The sequence below is a fragment of the Plasmodium malariae genome (genome assembly GCF_900090045.1).
Source record: "Plasmodium malariae genome assembly, chromosome: 12".
Classification (NCBI taxonomy): domain Eukaryota; phylum Apicomplexa; class Aconoidasida; order Haemosporida; family Plasmodiidae; genus Plasmodium; species Plasmodium malariae.
In genome coordinates this window covers 1,978,764-2,004,693 of record NC_041786.1, presented here as the reverse complement: position 1 = coordinate 2,004,693, position 25,930 = coordinate 1,978,764, and the positions used below count along the sequence as shown (strand labels likewise).

The following is a 25,930-nucleotide window of genomic DNA, read 5'->3' as shown; positions in this document are numbered from 1 at the left end:
ATTATATATATAGGGAAGCGTACATGAATAATATCTATTCTTGTATATTATGTATATACAGATAGATATAAACATAGCTATACAAATACGTACATAAGTTTCAAGTAGTTTATAAAAAAATTGCACATAAAAAGAGAACCAATATTTGTGTAGCTCACTTTTTTCATTCAAGAAAAAATATAGGATGGTAATAAGTAGCCTTAAAGTACATCCTTAAAAAATAGTATGTCTAATTTTTTAATTTCTAGTGCATTATTTATGTTGGTATTAATAAGGAGCCATTTTCAAGTTCATATTTAATCAATATTGCTTCTTTTTCTTTTACTCTTCAGTTCTTTTTTCTTTTTTCTTTTTTCTTTTTTCTTTCTTCTTTTTTCTTTTTTCTTTTTTCTTTCTTCTTTCTTCTTTTTTCTTTTTTCTTTTTTCTTGCTTCTTTTTTCTTTTTTCTTTCTTCATTCTTCTTTTTTCTTTTTTCTTTTTTCTTTCTTCTTCTTTTTTCTTTTAAACACATTTAATACACTGTTCCCGAACACATCTCACTAAGATAATACATGCAAAAATATCACATAGCCCTATAAACTCTCTGCTCAAAATAATAACTAATTAAGTCATCAAATTTCTCTTAAGTACGATTGTCCATTTATCATTTCACACCATATAATATTGCATCACATCGTAGTGCTTTATATTTTTGCTTTGCTTTAATTTAAGCTCTTTTTTCGCATTTAATTAAAATTAGATACTAAGAAAAGAAAAAAAAAAAGCGATTTGCTAATTCCTGTTATTATACTTCTTTTTCATCCATCTAACAGTAGGTGAATGTAAAGTAGAACTGCAAAATAAATCGCATCGCCATGAAAAAAAAAATAGAAAATATAAAAAAATCGGATGTAGGTAAGGATAAGAATAATCTAAAAAATGCTAACATAGACAGTGAGAAAAAGAAAAAAAAGAAGAAAAAAAAAAAAATAACAAAAGATAAAATTGAAAATGAAGATAAAATCGAAATAACTGAGAAAAACGAATTATTAGAGAATATTAAAATAAATAAGTATGACGAAAATGAAGATAATTTAATAAGTAAGATAAAATCCTATATCAATCAAAGAAAGGATGTAATGACAAATGATTTATTAAACAAATATTATTATGTAGATAAAAAAACGCCTTTCTTTTTTATTGATATACGTATGTACAAGTGTATATGTGATAGTTTTTTGTGTGTGTCTCTAAAGGATAAAATAATGTTAAGTAATAAAAAAAGTAATTTGTTATATGAACAATATTCTGTTTACTTTTACAATGTTATAAACAGTAAATGTTTAAACACAATTTCCTTTTTTTTGAAAGAATTTTTTAAAGAACATGAATTAGAATATTTTGAAAATTGTTGTGAAATAATGCAGTTGACTCAATTATTATTTTTTATTTTGTTAACGGATTATTATTTCCTTAGTTATAGTATTAAAAAATACTGCATAGAAAATTTTAAAACTCTTTTCAGGTTAAAAAATTATCTGTTTAACAAGTACATAAAGTATAAAAATAAAAGTACATTAAGTAAATTTGTTCTGTTAAATAAAATGCAAAATGACAACATGAAAAATGACTACTTCATTTTTGAAACTAAGATAATAAACGAAATACAGAATGATAATAAAATAGAATTTGATAATATGACTATGCACATAATTTCAACTAAAAAATTAGACAAGTATTATTTTATAAGTTTAGTAACTAAGGTTAAATCTTATGAATATATTAATGATTACATTTTTTTAGACTTATTTAAAATTCATATTTTCACAAATCCATGTGCCTCCACATCATCATTTAGCTTCTCCCCTAACTCTATTTTACAAGAGTGTAACAAAGAAAGTAACTACAATTACAGAACAGTCTTCGTTCTGTCAGAAGTTACAAATTTATTTCCTTCAGAAATTAGTGAACAGTTATTTTCCTATACATATGAAATAGAAATTCCTCCAGACATTTATACTAATGAAGAGCTTGAAATATTTTATATTGAAACTAACGAAAAGGTGAAATGCTTAAATTTCTGCGATGTGGATAACCTACTCAAGGAGGAGCAAATAAATTCAGTAAGTCCAATATACAAAGAGAAGGATAAAAAAGAGGACATAACAAAAGAATATGTTGACAGTCCTAATGCTTACGAAAATAGTAATAATAAACAATGTTACATCAACAATAACAACAACAGTAGTAACATCCGTAATAATAGCAGTAACAGCGGTAATAATAGTGTCCACAGGGACTACGAAAAAATGAATATAGGCGGTAGTACAATCCTCATAGAAGACTATTTTACCCATGCAAATGCAATGAATCAAAATGATGATAAACAAATTGATATAAGCAATGAAGAAAATCAAGAAATTTTAAAGGAATGTAATAAAATAATCCTAAATGATGAAATAAATTTAGTTAAAGTTAAAAGTAAGATTTTCACATTAAATAATAAAAACTTTTTAAAAATTTACAGTAATAGAATCAGCAATTATTACATTAATTTAAATAATGTAAATAACTTCCCATACATTAAATGGGAAATTAAATATATCGATAATATAGTAATTATAAAATTAAAAAGTAAAATTGCTAATGAGTTTATTTTTCATATAAGCAATAATGGAATTGTTCTATTAGACAATGGAATAGATGTTCTAAAGGATATTTACAACTACACTTTAGATGTATATACCTTATTATTTTTAATGAAAAAAAAGGGAATAAACTTCTTAGTTACACATATAGAAATGGAGAAGATGAAGAAAGTATGTAATTATCATTTGAATGATGAAAAAACAGAAGAGAATATAATTAATGATATTTTGTTATGCTTTCGATTTATTAACTTTTATTCTTCGGGAATAAATTCAGCACAATATAAAACAATGAAAATCGCAAAAGGAAACGCAGAAATATTGAAGGGGCTCCTCACGAATTCGTTGTACATGGAATATGAACACAATACTTGCAGGTAAAAATAAGCAAAAAATGAAACAAAAAATACACATATATATATATATATATATATACATATATATATTTATATAAATATATAATAGCGGTAAAATTTAAAGCTGAGTATTATATATGTATCATAATAATTGCTACTATTAATTACTACGCAAGATGAATGCACTTTCTCTTCGGACACCATATAAATTAACCCCATAGTTTCTTTGCCTTTACAACTGTACCATTTTACCTTTTCTGAAATTTTCATCTTATATTTGCATATTACTGTTACTTACCTTTTTTCCTTTTTCTTTTTCTGTTTTTCTTTCTAATAGAATTTCTAAGATGGAAAAAGAAGAGGACGATAAAAAGTTCATAAAAAATTTAACAAAACACAGGTCCATTTTGTTTTGTCTATTTGAGTTGTGTGAATTTATTATTTCAAACAATAAAAAGGAAAAGAAAATATTAAGTGAAAATAATGCACATGAAAATAATGAAGATGATAACAAAAACGATGTAATCACCTTTCAAAAATTTTTAATGAATATATTTTCATACAATAACATAAAAAATATTAATGAAATGGTAAAAGAAAATGATAACTTAAAAAATAATTCTTTACAATCTGATGATGCCAAGAATTTCCTCGAAACACATTATAACGATGTAATTGAGTTAAACGAAACAGTTCATAATCTTTATCTATTTTTGAAGCTGACCAAGATAATATCATTCACAGATGTGTAAAGAAGACCTCCCCCTACAAGTGTGTATACATTTGTATATTCATATGTGTGCGTTCATGCTAAAAGGTAATTTCAGCAGCCTTCAGAGCGTCCTTCTGCAAAAAGAGGATAATCCATAAATACCAGTGATTATAGTAATACAATATTCTAGGCATACACATATACACACACACGTATATATAATCATACACAAGTAAAAATTTTTACATAAGTATGGGGAGTTTCCTTATTTAACATTTTGACCCTTCTCTTATGTTTTTTCGATTTTTCGTGTTGTTTTTTTGTGTCATCATTTATAAAATAAATATCGCAAGCAAAACATTTATGTTGTCCTATAAAATTTTTGTTAACAATTTTTTATTATTTCATTAAACTACGAAAAAATTATATTTGACTGGGGTTTGTAAACTCTTATTTACAATCATTAATTACCATATCCTTTTTTATCTTCATCGTACGATAGTTCTGGTTGGTTAAAGTAGTCTTTATATACTGTAAATAAAACGGAGTAAAACTGAGTAAGAATTGCCCTAAGCAGGCAGGTACATGGCATATATGTACATAACATATACATACATATAAACGTACATATATATAAACCTATATTTGTATACTAACGATAAGTATACCTATATATATACACTTACATGAACATATATATATAACCATAAAAGATTAATTTCATTTTTCCGCTCTAAAAAGAAAATGTAACTATTAAAATTTGCCTTTATTGTTTATTACCTTGATCGAAATCTCTTTTCTTTTTTCTAGTTTTTAAAATTTTACTTTTTATGGTATTACGGGGATTTTTTTTTTTTCTTGTTGAGAGTACCACTGGAAAATTTTTACGAAAGAAAATATTACAATAGTATGTATATATAAATATACTTATTCATACACGTATATATTCTTTTGAGGAAACTAAAATAGCTTCTTTTTTTTTTTATCATCAGTTATAATTATTTCACTCTTTCTATTCTCACTGTTCGTTATCTTCTTTTGCCTTTAATCTAATCTATATTTATCAGTTAATTGTGGCTCAACATAGAAGTAACTGTTTATATTATATATTTATATATATATATATATATATATATATATACGGAATTAATGAAATAAATATTTTTCGTTTATTTACGATCTCTTTCTTTTAATAATGTTCCTTAAGTATTTTCTGCAGAGCAAAAAATTATTATATATATATGACTAAATAAAATAAAATAAGCACACGCAGATTTATCAGTATTTTTCTTAAAGAATGTTTAATTTAAAAAATATATTTACATAAATTTACACTTTAAAAAATTAAAGTTGAATTGCTCTTCACTAATATTTATCTTTTTATTTTTTGTTTTACTTAGCTGTCATATACGCCGTTCGATAATGTATGCATACAATTTCGTAGTATATTGAATTTAGTTTGTCGTATTGTAACATCCATATAATTTCTCTACGATTAATGATTATTTATTGTTTTTATTTTTCCCAAATAATAAAAGTTTAGTGACAATATTCTTTCTTTGTTTATTTTGTTTATCTCGTATATAATGGGCATGTATACTTAGATGCTATATATAGGTACATAGTCATATACATATATATATATATATACAAACGTAAATACATATATGCATATATTTTTACGCAATATTTTCCCTTTTTGTATAAAAAAATTGTGTAAAATAGAAAATTTACATCCACAATACCCAAAATGTCAACTTTTTAACCCGCTTTAGGATATCATAAACATGATTTTTCCTAAAAATATATGAAAATATATAGACAAATTATCTGATATTAAATTTTAGATAATATAAAAAATATGTTTGATCGTACTATATAATTTTACTTTTAACAATATGTTGAATATTTCCTAAATTTAGAAAGTTTTTGTGCTTAAATTTATCGTTCAATGTTTTCTGGCGTAATGATGTTTAATTGTAAACGCAAATGAATGGGGGAATTAATGCATGAATAAATATATGTGTATGTAAATAAATAAGTATATAAATAAATGTTAATATAAATAAGTATATATATATTATATATATATATAAATATATGTATAATACATACAAACATAAGTGTATATATTTATAACAATTGTGCAGTTGCATACAATTCCGCAAATATCTTTCAATACTTTTATTTGTAAAGAATTTATGTAATTAATTTTTTGCTTTTGCTTTTGCTTTTGCTCTTTTTCTTTTTCTTTTTCTCTTTCTTTCTTTCTTTCTTTCTTTCTTTTTTTTTTTTTTTTTTTTTTTTTGTATAAATCAATATTTATGTTAGCTATTGTACAATATATGAACTTACTCAAATATATCTACTTTTCGTATTAAAATTAAAGTAATTTGTGGTACAACATGAAAGTATATGAATTAAAAAAAAAGAAAAGGGATGTAAATTCAATTATAATGCAATGTTTTTCTTTAAAATTCTTTAATTGATGTTCGAGTTTTAATAAAAATCAAAACCTATTGTCCATAAACAAGTTGAAAATAATGTAATATAAAATTATATGTTAATACAAAATGGAGCTTAAGAAAAATAAGAGGAATAAAATACACAATGAAGATAATGAATTAAATAAAAAATTGCATGAAAACAGTGATAATCATAATAATAATTTCAAAAAGTTCATGTATTGCAATGAATCAGATGGGTATAAAAATACAGACACCAGTTCTAATATATTAAGTAATACATATGAAAATGTTTATGATTATTTTTCGTCTAACAGTGAAAACAGTGAATATAAATCAAACAACTTAGTAGAATTCTATTTATATAATGAAATTAATAACCATAAATATAATAACAATTTATATGATTTTTATCTTAGCAAAATTAATAATAATCTTGAAGAAAAAAATAAGGTAAACGAGACTAACTTAAACTTTATCAATAAAATTCCTTATTTAATAAAAAAGGAAAGCAGTAAATGGAAAACTTGGAAAGAAAAAAAAAAGCAGGTGGGCGAGGAGGAGGATAAAAATTTAAATCAAAAAAACAAGGAAAATTGGTTGATGAAGGAGAAAGAGCAATGGAAAAAGACATACTCTTATAATAATAAAAACGAGAATGTAAAAAATGTAAAACAATTAATGAAGCAGCATAATAATTATAATAGCAACAATGGTAATAACAACAATGGTAATAACAACAATGGTAATAACGACAATGGTAATAACAACAATGGTAATAACGACAATGGTAATAACGACAATGGTAATAACGACAATGGTAATAACGACAATGGTAATAACGACAATGGTAATAACGACAATGGTAATAACGACAATGGTAATAACGACAATGGTAATAACGACAATGGTAATAACGACAATGGTAATAATAATAATGCCGTGTATAATGTGTCAAGAGAGCTAATATACGATGGTATAGACAGCGATGAACATGTAATGAAAAAAGTTTATGAGACAACGAAAAGCAAGAAAACAGAAGATGACGAAAACGAAAATGTGGATAATTTATATTTCAATACATTGATAAATAAATGTGATTACACGATTTCGTGTTATATGTATAAAAAAACAAGTGCAACACATATATATAGAAAAAAAATATTGATGTTAAAAAAAAATTTTTTAATTACTACTAAATTCAAACAAAATATTAGTGATATTTATAAAGTTGTAGACCCAGATGTATATGATATATCACATTCAACATTTAGTAGTATTTGTAAAAGTTCGAATAACATTTATAAATTTAGTGTATATGCAAAAAGATTAAGTAGAAACAATACTAGTTCGTCTTCTACAAACAGTAATTTTTTTTCCTTAAAAAAAAAAAAAAAAGAAAAAAAATTGTAATAAAACATCAAATGATGGATATAATTTTAACAATGAACAAATTCGCTTAGCAAATCATAGTATCAATGTCATTATCGAATTAATAAATTTAATGAAAATTATTTCTATATATGGTTCTATAAAAAAGTATATGAAAATTCTATTTTTTAAATATACAAAAAATACATTTTTAAAAAATTTTGAACTATATCAGAATTCACCAATGTATTTTAATCTACTAAAAAAATTTTATAAATCAATTCATAGAGGTGTATATAATTATATATATGTAAATATATTAAAAATTAAAAACATTGAAGAATTAAAATATAATTATATATATGTAATAATTGATGTAGATGAGTTTTTGTACTATTATAAATATGAATATAATAATGATATGTTTATACCGCTATTTTCGGATAAACAAAATAAAATAATATTTTATTTTTATACAGACCTAAATGTGTACTTAGGACATTTTATATTTTATAGTTACGAAATTGAAAAACATATAGATTTTGATTTTTATAAAAAATCGGAGTTGAATAATCCGAATGTAAGAACCGATTTCTTTTTATCAAAAAATAATAAATATAGAAATATTTCATTATACAGTTCAACATCTTCTAACAGAACAGACAAAATATTTGGCTCATTTGACAGTAAAACACATGAGGAAGAATTAACTGGATTTTCACTATTAAATCAGAAAAATATATTTTTTGATAAGAATTATTTTTTTGTAAGAAAACTGTACAATGAACAAAAAAAGAACAGTCAAAAAAACAGTAGATATAATATCTCTGATTCTAGTGATAATAATTTATATGTCCACATATTTATATATAAAAGTAAAAATAGATTTGAGTATTTGTTACCTTACCAGAATACCACCAATTTGTTGTGTGATAATGAAGACTTGGTTATGTCTAATAATAATTTAAATAATAATTACCAGTTAATTAATTTATTTTTGAATAATGTAAAGAGAACTATGCAAATAAAAAATAGAATTAATTATTTTCTCGATAAGGTGAATAATATATTTGAATTTAAAAGTTTTGTTATTTCTATTATTTCCATTATATATATTGTTTTTTGTTCCTATTATAAAAATTATATACATATTATAATATTATTAACTGCTGCGTTTTTAATATATATGAATAACGAGAGGAATTATGATTTTTACAAAAACGTTTTGTATGAATTTCCTATCTTATATTTATTTTTTCCGCATGAACTATTGTACAGGATATCGAAAAAGTCCAGTTTATATCATTTGCATACATTTGTTCATATTTTTATTTTAAACAGATTTCCAGTTTTTTTTCAGTATCTTTATAAATATTACAAATGTAAGTGCATTTATTTTTTTGTCTATACCCCTGCCTATGTTGGCAAGTACTACGATAATTTTTTTTTTACGAAGCAAAATAACGAACGTAGTAGGGATAAATTCCTAGTAGGTAAGGAAAATAAGATGAAAAATTGTAAAAAAATAAAAAGTCTTCAATATTTGCACGATAAGAATGATACAACGAAAAATGGACACAGGAAGGATCATGCGACAAAGTATACTTCTGTATTGGATGGAAACAAAGATGATAAAAATACAGGGAATAGTAGCAATATTAATAAAGGAAACGCGAACAATGATGGATTAACCTATAATGACAAATTTTTCAAAAACGAAGGTACATATAAGGAGAAAGGAATTATTGGAAAATGTGTAATAGATAAAAATGAAATAACATGTAATAATGGTAGTGTAATCCATAAAACGAATACTAGCATTGACAAGACCAGTGGTGAGGGAAGCCATGATTACAACTGTAATGACTATAGCAATGACAAGAATGAAGAAGACAAACATTTATCTAGTAATATATTGAGTTCTAAGCTACACTATGAAGAAGAATTAAATGCATACAATGATAAGAGGAGAAATGGTAAAAATGAAGAAAATATGAATGAAAAAATTTTCAACAATTTGAGAAAATATTTCAAAAATAAAAATGTAAATCATAACAAGAGAAAAAATAAAATGAAGAAAGGAAATCATTCGAAAGAAAATTATTCATGCGATATGGCTTATAATAAAAAAAGTATTCATCTTGAAAATAGAAATACGAATAGTAGTATTGAAGAGGATAATCAACTGTATAACGGAATATTAAAAAATAACAGAAATGGTTACATGCCTAGTGACCATGTGGAAAAACAAGGGGAATGCTATAACCAAGTGGAGTGTGCAAAATTTTGCAGTTCAGAAAATCTAAGGTATTCTTATTTAAATAATAAAAGTGAAAATTTTAATTCCTTTAAATTAAAAAGAAATTTTTTTGATATGAAAATTGTTGATGATGTATACAAGAAAAAAGGGGAAAGAAAAATTTTCAGTGACAATGAGCAAATAAAAAATATACATGACTATATGTCATGTGCGCGTGACACTTTTTCAAATATGGAAAGATGGAGCTTTTACGACAGGAACAGTTCATATATGTCAAAATGTGGAAATAGTAATATCGGTAAAAATAACAGTATATATAACAGTATAAATAACAGCATAAATAACAATGTAAATAACGGTAAAAATAGCATTAGAAATAGTATTAGAAATAGAATTAGAAATAGCATTAGAAATGGCAGTTGCAAAAATAGCAATTGCAAAAATAGCAGTTGTAAAAGTAGCAGTTGTAAAAGTAGCAGTTGTAAAAGTAGCAGTTGTAAAAGTAGCAGTTGTAAAAATAGAAAATGCAAAAATAGCAGTTGTAAAAAGAGATATGGTAATAATGTCAATCGTAATACTAGCTGGTGCAGTATTAACAGCTGTAGGTGTAAGAATTTTTATGAAGATAGACAAAAATTTCCAGAGGATGTGAATATTAACGAAATTATACTAGAAGATTTGGAAAACAAAATTACCAATAACATGAAAAATAATTATTACGATTCAGGTAAAAATGAACAAACTGCGAAAGCAAACTATAATGAAAAAAATATAGATGAAATGTTGGTTAGAAAATGCTTTAATGAAGATGAATTTTGTTTCGAAATAAATAATGAAAAATACCGGATAGATTTAAGTCTGCATGAAAGTAGATTTGTTCATATGCATAAATCAGGCCACTATAATAATAGTAACAACAATATTGGCTTTTCTACGAAGGAAAATTTTAGACATAGGAATGGGAAAGCTGCAAATAGAAAAACCACTTACAGAAAAGTTACACATAGAAACTATACACGCAGCAGTGAAGAATGCAACGTGAACAACACAAAAGACTCCTTTTTCAGCATTGTTGAATACTTTCCTAATTACTTTTATAATACAGTAGAAACATTATATATTAACATAATATTAATTTTTATTTATGTGTATTGCCTTTTTATTATAACAGTCCATGGGGGGTTAAACAATGATTTTCCATTATATTTTTATTTCTTAAATATGAAAAAAAAAAAATCAAAAAAAACTAAAAAAGTGAAGGAAAAAAAATATGATTCCTCAGAACATTATGAAGAAAATGTTAAAGTGGACACAAGGAAAAAAAATGAGGAAAAAAATTATACCTCCAATTTTTTATTTAAATCAAAACGCATATTTAAGAATTGGAAACAGAGAAGAAAATCGAATAAAAAGAATATAAAGCTTAACATAAGTAAAAATGTATCAGTTGAATCTAATGATATGAAAAATAATTATCATTTTGAAAATAATATAGATTCAATATTTCTTGATAAAGGAGAAGGCGAAAATAAAAAATTAACAGATAACAGCGAAGCATTTGAAAAAGATGAAAAAGAAAACCTTAATAAAAAATGGCATGAAAATGATGAAAAATTAACAAATTATAACGTCATTAATAAATGCAGTGTTACTGATAAGCATTCAAACGTAGATATAAATATATTGTGTGATTTTTGTGAAAAGGAAAAAGAAAGGAAAGAAAACGAAGAATGGGGGGTTTCAAACGTTAAGGACCATATTGATATAATCAGCTGTAATATCAAAGAGGAGAAAGATATGCAGAGCTATTTTACCAAGGGTGACTACACCAATAGAATCAGTAGTAACGTCGTGAATAGCTATGAGGAGAATGATATGGACAGATGCTACTTAAACAGGTATAGTGAATATAATATATACAATCTTAATGTAAGCAGTTACAATAATGATAATAATTATAATTCGTTTTGTAAATGGTGTAAGGCAAAATCCTTTGAGAACGTGAACAATAGTTTATATAAAGATGAATTTATATTCGATAAGACAAAATTTTCTCTAAATAATAATAAATTTTTGAAACCCAAATATTTTTCAATGAGTGAACTAAGAGATCACTGTAAGAATAAATTTAAAGAATTTAACTTTTTTTCAAATGATAATTTCCATAAATATTATGATGAAAATGATGCAACTAATGGAAAATTTTCGATGTTATATGTAGATGATGAGAAAAAAAAAAAAAGTATAAACTTTTTTAACAAATTAAAAGACATAAAAGAAGAAAAAATTATCCAAATTAAAAATATGTACAAATCCGAAAAGAATAATAAACGCTTTAAAAAAGGTTTGCGTATTTTAAAAAGAAAAATTAATAGTGAAGTTGTTAAGTATAACTTTTATAACAACAAAGGAAGGAACACTTCATATGAAGATCAAAATAGAGGAGAAAAAAAAGGTATACAAAGTAACCTACAGGAATTTGACACCAATGTAAATATAAAAGAGCTAAACTATATGCAGAATTTGTTTGCTTCTAGAATGGGTGCAGGCAGAGAAGGTGACTACATGAACAGTACTGATAATACTGGTGCTAAAGATAATAATATTAGTGTTAATAATAATTATTTTTACTATGACAATCTAGAAGAATATATCTATGCAAAGAAGAACAATGAAGACATATATGTTAATAACACTCCATACGTAAGAAACTATCCTGATTATAAAAGCTGTGATAATAGTAAAAATTTTGTTAGAAAAAATAGTTTTATCGAGAAACGTTTTCTTTCAAACACTTCTACATATAAGGAGGGAAATTTTGATATGAACAGAAATAAAAGAATGACACTGAATTTAAATTTTAATAATTATGAAAAATGGGAATCTGATTATGCTAAAACGAATTTTGATAAAAGTATTCCATTAGTTCATGAAAAAAAAATTCTATACAATGAATTAATTAATTCTAAAAGTAAGAAAATAAAAAATAAAATTATTTCTTATATGAAGAGCAAGGCGAATAAGGAACAGAAACATAAATTTGGTGCATTTGTTCACATTAAGGGCACGGACAGTAGCATATTGAACAATGAAATATACATAAAAGATATTAATAAGATTAATTTAATGGGTTTTAAAGAAAGAATATTTTCTAAAAATCCTATGGAAGAAAATGTTCATATACAAAAGGATAATGATATGTCCTTTTTAAAAATTAGTGAAGACTTCCAAAATTTTAAGAAAAACAGTGAAATAATTAATTTAACACTGGATCATAATGAAGAAAGAAGTTATAATATAAATGTAAACAGATCATTTACAAGATGGAGAGATATACGTACACAAAATCGTGATTATATAAAGTTTCTTAGGAGCAGGTGTCTTAGCGATTTTGAAATTCATGAAAGTCAGGGAAGTAAGGATAATAATAAAAAATTTTGTTCTGATATTATGTATAAAAATTTAGAAACAGAAAATGGAAATGATATTAATATAATCTGCCCTTCTATAAGTAAGAAACCTAGTTTTTATTCTTTAAAAAATGATAAAAAAATTAAGTATGATGTATTTAATAGACCTGTATATATAACAGATAAGAACAGCATATGTAAGCGAGAAACAGAGGAACAGTCATATGAAACTGAGGATAAAAATAACATATTTAGTAAAAGAAAAAAAATTTTCCTTAATATGAAAAATAAATTTATTAAACTTAAAAATAAGAATAAAAATATCTTCTTTAAAGATGCATTAAAAAATTTAGTTAATAAACCTAATATCAATTTTAATTATGAATGTGATGAAGAAAAAAAGAATAGTTTTAAAAAAAATAGTTACATTGTGAATAATAGTGAACCGGATGAATATCTAACTGAGGTTAAAAAAAGAACATACCTTACGAATACTTTAGAAAGAAATAATGATAAATGTTATAATTCATTAGACGAATTTAGCTATTTTGATAATTCATCGAAAAAAAAAATTAATGCGTTAAAAAAGCAAAAGGAAAGTGAAGTTATTGATGCTAATTTCAAAAACGAAAGAAGTCTTGTTAATAAGTTCAATACATCAAATTATAGAAATGATATAATCAGTAATAACAAAAATAAGGATCAAAATATATATCATAAAGGATTCGATAAAAAAAAAAACTCTGCTTCGAATCTAATTGGTGAACATGAGGACAAATGTTTATACAAAACGTTAATACGAAATAAGTCTAAAGGCAACAGTAAACTATTATATAATAAAAATTGTAGTAATGATCGTGCTAATAATCATAATAATGATTGCATTAACGACCGCGGTAACTATGGCGGTATCGATCCTTGTAAGGGTCGTGGCAAAGATTGTAGTAATGATAGGAACAACCTTTGTGCGAAGGATAAACGTGAATTGACAAAATATGTTAATACGAATATTTTAAAAAAAAAGAAGAAGAGAGAGAAACATGCTATAACCATCATGATAAATAACTGCAATAAATTTTTATTGAATAAAAAATATTATTATAATTCTGTAGAAAAAGATAATTCATTGCTTAAGTTTTACTACAATTTCTTAATGTTTATGGTTAATTATTTTTTAATTTTTACTATTTCATATATATATATTAACAACATATATAACTTATTTATATGCTCCAAACACCTCCATGTAAAGGGTAAAAAAAAAGAAAGGAAAAGAAACGGAGATTTTAATCATATTGTCAGAATAATATATAATAAGAATGTTTTTTCTGCTAATGCTCACACATTACATACAAGTAAAAACAAAAATATATGCATGAAAAAAAATATTTTTGCACAAATATTTGTTCAAAATAAAAAGCAAAGTGTTAAAACAAGTGAGAAATGTGATCAGGAGGAGGAAGAAGAATCAACTGATAGTAAACAAATGAATAAAAGTGAAATAAGGCATAATTTTTCTCCAAATAGATATTATGAAGAAATTAAGGATAAAAAAAATATTCTCAGTATGTATAAAAATGCAAAAAGCAATATAAAAATATTTATGTCCAAGCACATGATTCTTAATCTCTATTTAGAAAAGTTTTTAAATCTTTTTAATCATAAAAATTTTAACTTGACAAAGGTATGCATGCAAATTCGGATGAAGCAATCATATGTATGGATATGCAAAAAGATCTTTTTGCTTTTTTGAATATATGTGTGCGTGTGTGTACGGGTACGTACGTTTGTATGTATATATTTTATTTATGTGTGTGTATATATCTGTATACATATCCTGTCATGCGTTGGTGATCTCATCTAATGTTAGCAAAAATATATGTTTATATTTTTTCCTTTTAACAGATTGTCATTTCGCTTTTGGGGTACATTTCAATTTTATTGCTTCCAATAAAATTCCACCATTTGGTTATTGTAAAATTGTTGCATATGTATTATAAGGTAAATATAACTACTTTATTTTTATTTATTTAATTTTTTTTTTTAATTTTACATATATTAAAATATCTATTTTTTTATAATTATTTAAAAAAATTTATAGGGTTACTTTAGAAGATATTACAAAAATATCGTCTTAAACAGCATCTTGGAAAATATTAAAAACATTAGAATGAACTTGAAGTTATATAAACCTATTTGCTCCTTAAATGTAATATAGAAGGCATGAAAAAATAATATACTTATAGGAAGATGTATATATGAATATGTAAATATGTGTACATATTAGATATGCAAAATAATTTAATTTTTTTTTTTTTTCGTATCTTATGGTAGGAGGAAGAGTACTGTGCATTAATTGAAGAAATTAACAAAACGTGCAATCAATGTTTAAATATATCACAATTTAAGGTAAGTGTATTTTATTTTCCGTTTAATACATTTATTTAAAAATAAAAATAGTCAATTCGTGCAAATATATATATATATATATATATATATATATATATGTGTGTGTACACTGTTTATAAATGTAACATTATAGTAAATTACCGGTTTAACAGATGTATATATTGTTATAATTTTATTTTGTAATTTTTTTGTAGGATATTATTGATGAATACGACTTGGCAAATGCTATTATGAAGAATTTAAAAGAAATTTCAGAAATGAAAAAAATAATAAAACATGAGTGGAACCACAACCTTTTAAATAATTCACCACATGATAATACAAGTGTTATTAATCTGCGGTGTAATACATTATATTGATACGATAAATTAGGAATTTTTTTAAATATATAACTTCTTTTTTTTTTTTTATTAAATTAAAATTTTTTTTTTAAGTTGAATTTTTAAATGTTTATTGAAAAGTTACACTTTATTATATAAATTTTATTTTTTGTTCTGTTTCTCTTTTTAAGTAAATATTTTTTGGGGGAAATTATTTGCTTCGCTTATATATATATAATATTAAATGTTGTCCAAGGGAACACTTGGAACGTTTTGTTTTTATACACAATTTTTTTGTAATTTTTATTTTATAAACTTCACATTTTATGTGGAACATATTTTTTATTTAATTTTTTTAGAACAGCATATATAATTATTTTTTAATTTTTTTTTTCAAGACCACAACATTTCTATGATATTGTAGTTTGTTACACTTCCTTAAAATTTAAGAAAAAATATATTATCAATTTAGAGTAAGGAGAAATAAATAAAAAAAATTTTAATATGCGTTAAAATTGCTTTTGTAATTTTAAGCAATAAAGAATCAAAAGTTGTAGCACGAGAAATTCTGAAATTATTAAATTATATATTAATGTGCTAGAAAAACAAAGAGGAAGAAAAAAAAAAAAAATAGAAGCATGCAGCAATATTTAATATGGGAAAACAGAAATTTAAAAGAGATTTTGTATGGACTAATAAATTAATAATATACTAAATATGTTACAAAATTTCGTAACTTTAACAATTTAATTTTTTCATATATATAACTTTTTTTTTAATATTTTACCATTTTGATGTTTTTTTTTTTTTTTTTTTTTTACAACATGAACTATAAAAAAACAAAATATAAAAGTATTATTAAAAAATAAAAAATATATAATAATAAATGTATATGTTGTATAAAACCATGTTAATGAAACCTGAAGCCCCCCAAAAAATGTTTTCGTCCAAATAAAAAAAAAAAATATATTATATAGTATATATATACTTTATAAAATAAAATATATATAATTAAAATAAATAGTAGAAAATTTTAAATAGGAAATTCATTCACTATTTAAAAAAAAAAAAAAAAGGAAGATAGTGTTGCATTTTCTATAAAAATATTCTTAAATTATTTTATAGTTATACATTTCTAAAAATATATGTAAATAAAGTTATTTACGTAAATTTGTTCTGTAAGAACCGTCGGAATTCTATGTTTATATGCATGTATTATACATATATGTATATATATGTATGCATCTAAATATATGGTAATACTATATAAATTACCCTTGCATCAAAAATACTTTATTCCTTGAGAAACAAAAATTTGTTCATACCATTAAGCTTATCTTAAATTTATTAGAGTCAGAGAGTAATATTTTTTTTACGTGCATTTTCTATAATTTTTAATTTGACAAAACAATAATAATATTATGTATACACATGTTTTTATATGAATATTTAAAAGTTAATTACAATGATTTTGGAGGTTTGAGAATATTTATTTTACGTAAAAAAGATATGTTTATAATTTGGTTGGTGATGTTATAATTTATATAAATATAACAAACTTTTGCTGTTCATAAATTTTTGCATAAACATACATTTTACCTTTCATTTTTTATATAATAAAATTATTATTTTGCTGTATTTAATTATTATTTTGTTTTATTAATTTACTATTTGATTAATTCGTTTGTTTTTTTAATTAAATGGAATTCTAATGAATATAACAAAATTTATTCTAATCTTTCTTCCTCTAATCTTACTAAAGTACGTTACGAGGAAGGACCTTATTAGTTACGACAACTATCTATTGAATACTAATATAAAGGGTTTATTAAAGAGAATTCTCTTGGTTAAATATGGAGAAAAAAGTGCAAATAAGGAAACAGATATAGATGATGAGAAAGAATATAAAGAATATTTGGAAAATAAAGGATCAAATGAATTTGATAAAGTGAAATATAAATATATGGATAATGTAAATTTTACTATCCTTAAAAGCAGAAAAACGTATAAACATATTTTAAACGAGTTCCTAGTTTTTTTAGGTTCTCAATATAGTACAGATGAAAAAATAGTAGTTCGTGTAAAATTAATTGATATATTATCCTTACTGTTTGTTCATTATAGAGACACTTTAAGTAATTTTGATCATATTGTAAACAGTTTTCAAGATAGAAACAAATTAATGAATTCCATTGAAAACGAATTTTTTAGAGAATTTTTAGATGAAAGAGATAATTACATTCTTGAAGTAAAAAATATGTACTATGAGGTGGATTATAAGGATAAAGAAAAAGAAAAAATTTTGAACAAAAAAAAAACAATATATGATATTTTTTTGCAAAATTGGAAAAATGATGGTTACCGTTTTTATAGCATTAATAATAAAAGAAAATATTATGTACCAAAAAAACTTTATCATAATAAAGGTAAAACCTATTTACATAAAATAGAAGAGGACCATAATTTTAAATGCCGTAATTTGGTATTTCCTCCATCAAGAAATGATGAAAATAGTTCAAATGCACAGAATCCAAATAATCAAGAAAAATCTGCTTCTCCTACTTACATAAGCATGCATGCAGAAGATAATGAGGTGGAAGAAACAGACCAGGAGTCAGAAGAACAGATGAAACTTTTACACTTTGAAGATAAGAACAAAAAAAAAAAAGAAGGTTCGAGCTCATCAAAGGATAATATATTGCCTGATAATTCAAGTGAAGATGGATTTGAGGAATTTTATGACAAACAAATTTGTCATGCTTCTGAAAATGAAAATGTTGGTACAGGTAATGATAATGCGGTTAGAAATTTACTACCAGGAACAAGCTATAAAATGAAAAAGGAATTTTTCTTAAGTGGAGTCTCATTTAATGTAATCTCACTAATAAATGCCATAACATCAAACAAAGATAATAAAGTTGTTGCAAAATTACACGATGGTTTAAGAAAATTAGGTATAACTACATTTGACCATCTTGTTAGATATACCAATATTATAGGAATATTTTTTTCGTATGATATTTTTGATGAATTATATCTACAAATTAAATTAGTTAAAGAATATTTTGGACTTAATAAAAAAAAAAAAAATGAATTTGGTCTAATCGAAAAGGTAGAAAAGAAACAAAAAAGGATAATATATGGAGAATATAAAATGAATGAAGATGAGATGTTTACTCCACCAAATTGTTTAACTGCATACTGTAAATTAAAATCTGTATGGATCCAAAATAGAAATTTCACTTTTAACATTGAAAGAACTGGTACAAATAGTATGAATTTTATGATGTTAGGGGATATTGGTCAAGGATTTGAGGATGCGAAAGAATTTGATGTTCAGAATATGTTAAATTTTATGGGATATAATGAATTGAAAAGTACGGTTGATACTATGAAAAAATGGCATTTAGAAAATAATGCTGACTTTGTTATAAATTTAGGGGATAATGTACCAAATGAAGGTGCAATAAATTATATTGAAAATTTTCAATGGTATAATTTAATGAAGGAATTCTTTGTTTTTAAAAAAAGGAGTGAAAAGGAAATTAACACGATGTTAGGAAAAAATCCAATTACTAAACAAAATATAGATGATTTTTACAATGAAAAGATAAAAGAAATAAAGGATGTTCGTTTGTATGGAAAAACAAAAAAAAATAAAAAGGATTCAGAAAATTCCAATGCTGATGATGATCTAAGTTATTATGACAATAATCGTAAAGAATTATATCAATTTGATGATGATGAGAAAGAACAAGAGGAGGATTATACTGAATCCATTCCTTTTTATTCAATATTAGGTGAAAAAGATTATTTTAATTTTCCTAGTGAACAAATACAAGAACATTATTCAAAGAGAATACCAGGATATTTTATGCCTAATAACTATTATTGTGTTAATTATGATTTTAGTTATAGTAAAAGAGGTATGGATAATGAAATTATTGATCAAGAAAAATTTAGGGCATCTTTTATATTTATTGATACATGGTCCCTAATGGTCGGATTCCCAATTATAAGAAATTATCGATCATTCCGTGAGCAATTTAATTGGTTAAGTAAAACATTATATGAAAGTGCACAAAACAGTGATTGGATTTTTGTATTCGGGCATCATCCATTAATTTCTAGCGGAAGAAGAGCTGATAATTATTCATATGAGGAACATTCATTTCATGACATTTTAAGGGATTTCCTTTTCAATTATAATGTAGATGCATATTTCAGTGCACATGATCATTTAATGGAGCATATTAAATTTGGAAATATAGATTTATTTGTTAATGGTTCTTCATCCAGAGTATTGTTTGATAACTGTAATATGGGTAGAGGATATTTTGGTAAGGTAATTGGAACATTATATCCTGTTACTTGTTATGTTTTAAAGACAATTCACAGAGGACTAAAACCAAAGGGATGTAATGTGAATAGGTATTCTAAATGGTCAAATAAAAGGGACATAGGATTTAGTATTCACAAATTAACGAAGGATGAATTTATAACGCAGTTTATTAATAGTAGAAATGGAAAACCTCTTAGTGATAAAATTATTATAAAAAACAAAAAACATGAAAGAAAGAAATTTTATGATTTAGATGGTTATGCAGCGGATAGAATTAAAGAATTAGAAAAAAAATTAGAGGAGTTTAGAGCTCAAAATCCGGATTTAATAAAATTTAAAATTGAGGAATTTAATGAAAATACAAATAAACTTAATTCAATCATGAAAACATTAAAAACAAAGGAAGAACAAGATGCCTTCAAAGAATTACTCTTCCTAAATAATCTTATTTTTGACGTTTCAAAATTTCTAGATAAAATAACCATAGTTAAGTTAAAAGTAATGCGTGAATTGGCAGAAAAATATAGAATATTTTTTAACAAAGAACTTGTTAATAATATCGTTGTAGCTATAGAAAAAGCTGTAAAAGAAGAAAATAACCAAATGAATGAACATTTGGGTAAGGAAGGGGATGAAAATGAAGATCCAGAAATAACTAAAGAAAGAAGAGCACAGGTCGAAAATGAAAAGAAAACATTAGAATTAATAGAAACATTAGGATATAGTCCAGAACAATTTCTGGATAAAATCGATTATATGACAAAAAAAGAAAAGGACATGTTACAAGAAAAAATTGGAAAAAATGTGTCTCTAGAGGATTATGTGAATAGAATTAGGATGTATGTAAATAAGAAAAAATTAAGCCCAGATCAATTAGAAGAGTTGGCACTCATGGAGGAAGAGAAAGAAAGTGCAGATGCTCAGGAAGAAAAAGAAGAGCAAAACGAGAATAACCCAAAACAAGATTTCGAACAAAGTGACGAAGAAAATAAAGGGCAAAATAATAAAGCAATGAGTGAAATTCCATTAGAAAAAGATGTTCATAAAAATAACAAATATTTAGTAATTAGGGAAAGTAAACTGACAGAACCAAACTACGTTTTATTAATGTTATGTTCTCTAAAAAGTTATGATGAATCAAAATATGCATTGAACTTAGAATCAAAAAAAGAACAAATAAAAACGATTTCTTCAGCAAATTATATATATACGATAGATAATCACAAAACGTTTTTTCAATTGTGTATTGAACTAGCTCCAGATATTAAAAGAATAATTAGTAACCTTGGAGGTGTAGGATTAAGACTACCATTTTTTAAATTAATAAATAAATTATATGATGAAATAATGAAATTAAAATTTGGGCTTGATAGAATTTCTACATGACATTTTTCGAAATTCTATTTTTTTTATGTTTTAACATTTATAATTTAATATTTATATTAAATTGAATTAGCAAATTTTTTTTTTTTTTTTTTAAAGTTTACCATCAATTATAAAAAATGTGAATACAATTTGAAAAATTAATAATTCCCGTATCCCATACTTTTGAATTTTCTATAGGTAAAAAAAAAAAAACTGCTTAATCCTTTTTATATATAATTTGCATTATTATATATATATATATATATTTTTTTATAATTGCTTTTAAAGGCATACTTTATATATTTTGAATATAATAAATGCGTATTACTTTTTCATTTGAATTATTTTTTTTATTATGAATATGGTATTTTCTCCATTTGCTAATTTTACCATGTTTATTATATACTATATTTGCTGTTATATTTTTTGGTGATTCATATTTTACATGTTTTTTTGAATTTGATACTTTTAATATAAGTGATTCAATATATGCAAATATGTAAAAAGAGTGTGAACTGTTTTTAGTATAATTTAGAAAAACTTATAAATATTTATAAATTATGTTTAAAACTCCAAAACACATAAAGGACTAAGCCATCATCTATTTAAGAACATATATATATATATCTGTATAAAATAAAAAAATGGACAACCGATTTCCGAGCACTTTCTTGTTTCATTTTTAATATTAATGTAATTTTCTTATTTTAAAAGGAATACTGTTCTCCACATTGGAAAACGCAATGGTAAAAATTTTCTACAAATATGTAGCTCTTTAAACGAGAAAAAGGAATAGGATTATTGTATATACATGTAAACACGTGAACTTAGGTTTTGTGCGAAATACCATGTTTTTTAAAAATGTTTACAAATTTTACAGTACTTGATGCGTTTTGCTTTTTTTTTTTTTTTTTTTTTATTTTTAAAATTAATTTTTATTCATACAAATCACAAAATGAAAACATAAAAAAAATTGGGCTTTATTCGAAATTACAAAATGTGGTGATTTAATATACACATATAACATTTACGCATATATATATATCAGCATATGTATAATAAAATGTCATGGGGTATATTAAAATATAAATAAATACGTTGAAAAAATAACAAAAAAATAAGATGTCTTCAAAAGTAACATATATGGGGAAATAAAAATTATGCAATCGTATTTAGAATAATTAACTTTTTGATTAAGACTTAAAAAAAAATTAACGAACAAAATGTAATGAAAAAAATTTGGTAATCTTTTAGGGGGAAACGTATACACATACATAATACACACATATATAATTAAATACTTATATATATATATATGCCTATATAAATACTTACATAGACGAATATATATATATATATATATATATATATATTCACACTTAGGTACTATTTCACAGATTTATCTTTCTACGCTGCTCCTTTTTCAGAGTGTGGAAGTAACAGCTACTTACACACCTTCTGCAATTTAAGAATACTATATTTGTGGTTCGAATATTGGAATAATGCTATCAATACAGTCTTTCCTATTCATTAAAATCATATCAGAAATCCAAACAATATTTCTAATTTCTTGTTCTTTTAATTTTACCCAAGCATAAAAAATACCAAAATGACAATGTTGCTCAAAAGCAGTTTCACATAATTTCACGAGTTTTACATACAACAAGTCTTCTAATGATTTTATCTTATGATCAAACATTTTACTTTCATTTATATTTTCATTTTTGATATAGAACTGCTTACATTCTTCATATAAATTATAATACGCGGGGTAGTTTTCTAAAGCTGCCTGAACCGTTTCATTGTTCCAACATTTCCTAATTCTGTCTGTACCTTCTGGATATAAATAACCAAAACATGGAAACATATCATTTCTATCTTTTTGTAATTCAAGACTTAAACTAGAATTAATGGTATTCAAAGTAACGGTTAAAACACGAAAATCTGCAACACTTTTTAATATGTGTCCCATAACTTCTTCTGTTTTTCCTCCTAATTTTCTTATAAAATCGTAAAAATCCTCTAACCATGCTTTTTTTAATGTATTTCTTAAAATTTCAATATCCATATCATTGAGTATAGTTGTTACATTATTTTTTTCATTTGATGAATGAGATGATATATATTTATCAAAATACGTACCTATTGGTGTTTCAATTAATAAAACTTTTAAAACATCATCATGAGAATTTTGTACATCCATAGCAGTTATAGCTTTCATTTGCGGAAAATATCCTAAAGGATCAACTCGAGATAACAATTCGTCCGCTGACTTCTTATTTAACGTTCCTTGTATTAAACTTATGACATTATCAATCATTTTTTCTTTTGCAATATAATCCAAGAAGGTTCTTAATGGTTCTTCTGCTTGAGCTCTTATATAATTGAATTCATGCGCCATTTTTTCTTTACATTTTTGTGCAATAGTTGTGACTGCTACTGGAGATGGTTCATCCATCATAAAAGAACCATAATCTGTATCCTCTAAAACAGATTTTAAATCTTCAAGTGTATCAACTTCCCTTAATTTCCTATATTCTTCTGGAGTTAAAAAACTACTACGAAATCCTCTCAGCAAAGCTTCCAAATAGCCATTTTTGGAGTTATATAAACATAATTCCATCCTTAAAATAGTCCTTTAATATAAAAAAAAATAAAAAATAAAAATAAGGCTATATACAAAGTATATAACACCCAAATATATTCAGCTAATTATCTTTTATAAAATAAAATAGCGCGTATAATTCAACTTTTTTTGGAAAAGTATAACCAACAATATTTATGCGCGCATATAAATATATATATATATACACGTAACAAAAAAAAAAAAAAAAATAAATTAATAATAATATATATATATATATTTGCACGCGATGGTATATACAAGTTAACAAATATACAAATTATAAAAGCTATTTTCTTATTTCATTTAAATTTGATATTTATATGCAATATAATATATCTCTTTATAAATGCTAATTTTGCAATTATCTTTTAAATATACATAAAAATTTCCGTACTTCTATAAAAAAGATCCGAGGATAATACTATTATTTTTTATCCTTTTCAGCAAAATTCTTAAAAATATAGTAAAATAGATTTTAACATATAAAAAGAGCTAACTAATAGTTATTGGCTTCATAAAATCTTAAAAGCTATTTTTTTTTTTCTTTTTTTTTCTTGTGTGTGTGCGAAAATTTATGTAAATTTCCTATAATCTCTTTTTAAAATTTGAGAAAATTGAAAAAGAAATATTTGAATAATCCTTAAAATTGAAAGTGATGAAAATAAATCAAAATTTTCAATATTTATAGCGAACTTTTCGTTTTAATATGAACTATATTAAATCATTCATTATTTATATAAATGTAATATTGTATATAAGTATTTTAATACTTATGTATTTATAAATATTATATATACATTATATTAATAGTACTTTTTTACATTATGATTTTTATGCAAACAGTAATTAATTATACTTCTATTAAAACACATATAAGATTATAAATATATAAAATAAAATTTACAAATTAAACTATGCGTACAAAATTATATATTTTATAACATTTTAATTCTTATTGATTACAATTGTTATCCAATGTTTCCGTTAAATTTATGTTTAAAGAACTATTTTTTTTATGAGATAATATTTACAATTACATATAATTAAAAAGGGTTTAAGTTATTTTTTTTTTTTTACGTGAGCATTTAAATAATAAAGAGCATAAAACATACAACCCCATGACACTTTTTTTTTTTTTTTAACAAATATTTTTATATATATTATTTATATACATACATACATAGGCGAATAGGTAAATAAAGAACTATAAATGCCGTAAAATTATTATATAAAAAATAAATAATGAGGTGTTGTAATGTATAATGTATGTATAAATTTAATTTTTAAGATACTCATAAGAATAAAATATTTTCTTAAAATACTATTTTTATGTCTCGTTTTGCATTTTTTCCTTATTGAAATTAATTTTAGCTTATTGAATTATACGCTGTTACAAAAAAAAAAATATATAAAAAAAAAATGAAGTAACATGGAAGAATAACCTCCTTTGAGGGAAATGAAAAATGGTTATTGCATATTTTAAAGAATGTATGACTGCATTTCTTTATTTTAAATATTTTTTCAAATACCAGGTTTATTTTATGTGATATTATTCCCTAGTCATATACAAACCACTTTAAAGATTAATTCATAATTAAACTAAAAAAGAAAATATAAAAATGTATTAAAAACGCTGTAACACATGAAAATATATAAACAAGTGAATA

The 25,930-nt window shown here is 23.7% G+C and overlaps 5 protein-coding genes across 5 annotated transcripts; 3 read left to right on the top strand and 2 right to left on the bottom strand.

Moving 5' to 3' along the window:
- Positions 1-854: 854 nt before the first annotated feature.
- PmUG01_12052600 (conserved Plasmodium protein, unknown function) lies at positions 855-3,735 on the top strand (the record flags this gene model as incomplete). Its single annotated transcript, XM_029006748.1, has 2 exons — positions 855-3,004; positions 3,321-3,735. The coding sequence occupies 2 exons, from the start codon at positions 855-857 to the stop codon at positions 3,733-3,735; spliced, it is 2,565 nt and encodes an 854-aa protein (XP_028863206.1).
- Positions 3,736-3,748: 13 nt separating this feature from the next.
- PmUG01_12052500 (zinc finger protein, putative) lies at positions 3,749-4,718 on the bottom strand (the record flags this gene model as incomplete). The annotated part of the gene is made up of 5 exons (XM_029006747.1): positions 3,749-3,793; positions 3,942-4,066; positions 4,167-4,226; positions 4,476-4,568; position 4,718. Coding segments are annotated over 5 exons (324 nt in total).
- A 1,550-nt stretch (positions 4,719-6,268) lies between these two features.
- PmUG01_12052400 (conserved Plasmodium protein, unknown function) lies at positions 6,269-15,969 on the top strand (the record flags this gene model as incomplete). The annotated part of the gene is given in 6 exon segments (XM_029006746.1): positions 6,269-7,552; positions 7,566-14,885; positions 15,107-15,202; positions 15,303-15,410; positions 15,536-15,610; positions 15,805-15,969. 6 exon segments carry the CDS (start codon positions 6,269-6,271, stop codon positions 15,967-15,969), a joined length of 9,048 nt encoding a protein of 3,015 aa, XP_028863204.1.
- Positions 15,970-17,641: 1,672 nt separating this feature from the next.
- UIS2 (serine/threonine protein phosphatase UIS2, putative) lies at positions 17,642-21,658 on the top strand (the record flags this gene model as incomplete). Its single annotated transcript, XM_029006745.1, has 1 exon — positions 17,642-21,658. The coding sequence occupies one exon, from the start codon at positions 17,642-17,644 to the stop codon at positions 21,656-21,658; it is 4,017 nt and encodes a 1,338-aa protein (XP_028863203.1).
- Positions 21,659-23,111: 1,453 nt separating this feature from the next.
- PmUG01_12052200 (ATP synthase (C/AC39) subunit, putative) lies at positions 23,112-24,260 on the bottom strand (the record flags this gene model as incomplete). The annotated part of the gene is made up of 1 exon (XM_029006743.1): positions 23,112-24,260. The coding sequence occupies one exon, from the start codon at positions 24,258-24,260 to the stop codon at positions 23,112-23,114; it is 1,149 nt and encodes a 382-aa protein (XP_028863202.1).
- Between the last annotated feature and the right edge of the window lie 1,670 nt (positions 24,261-25,930).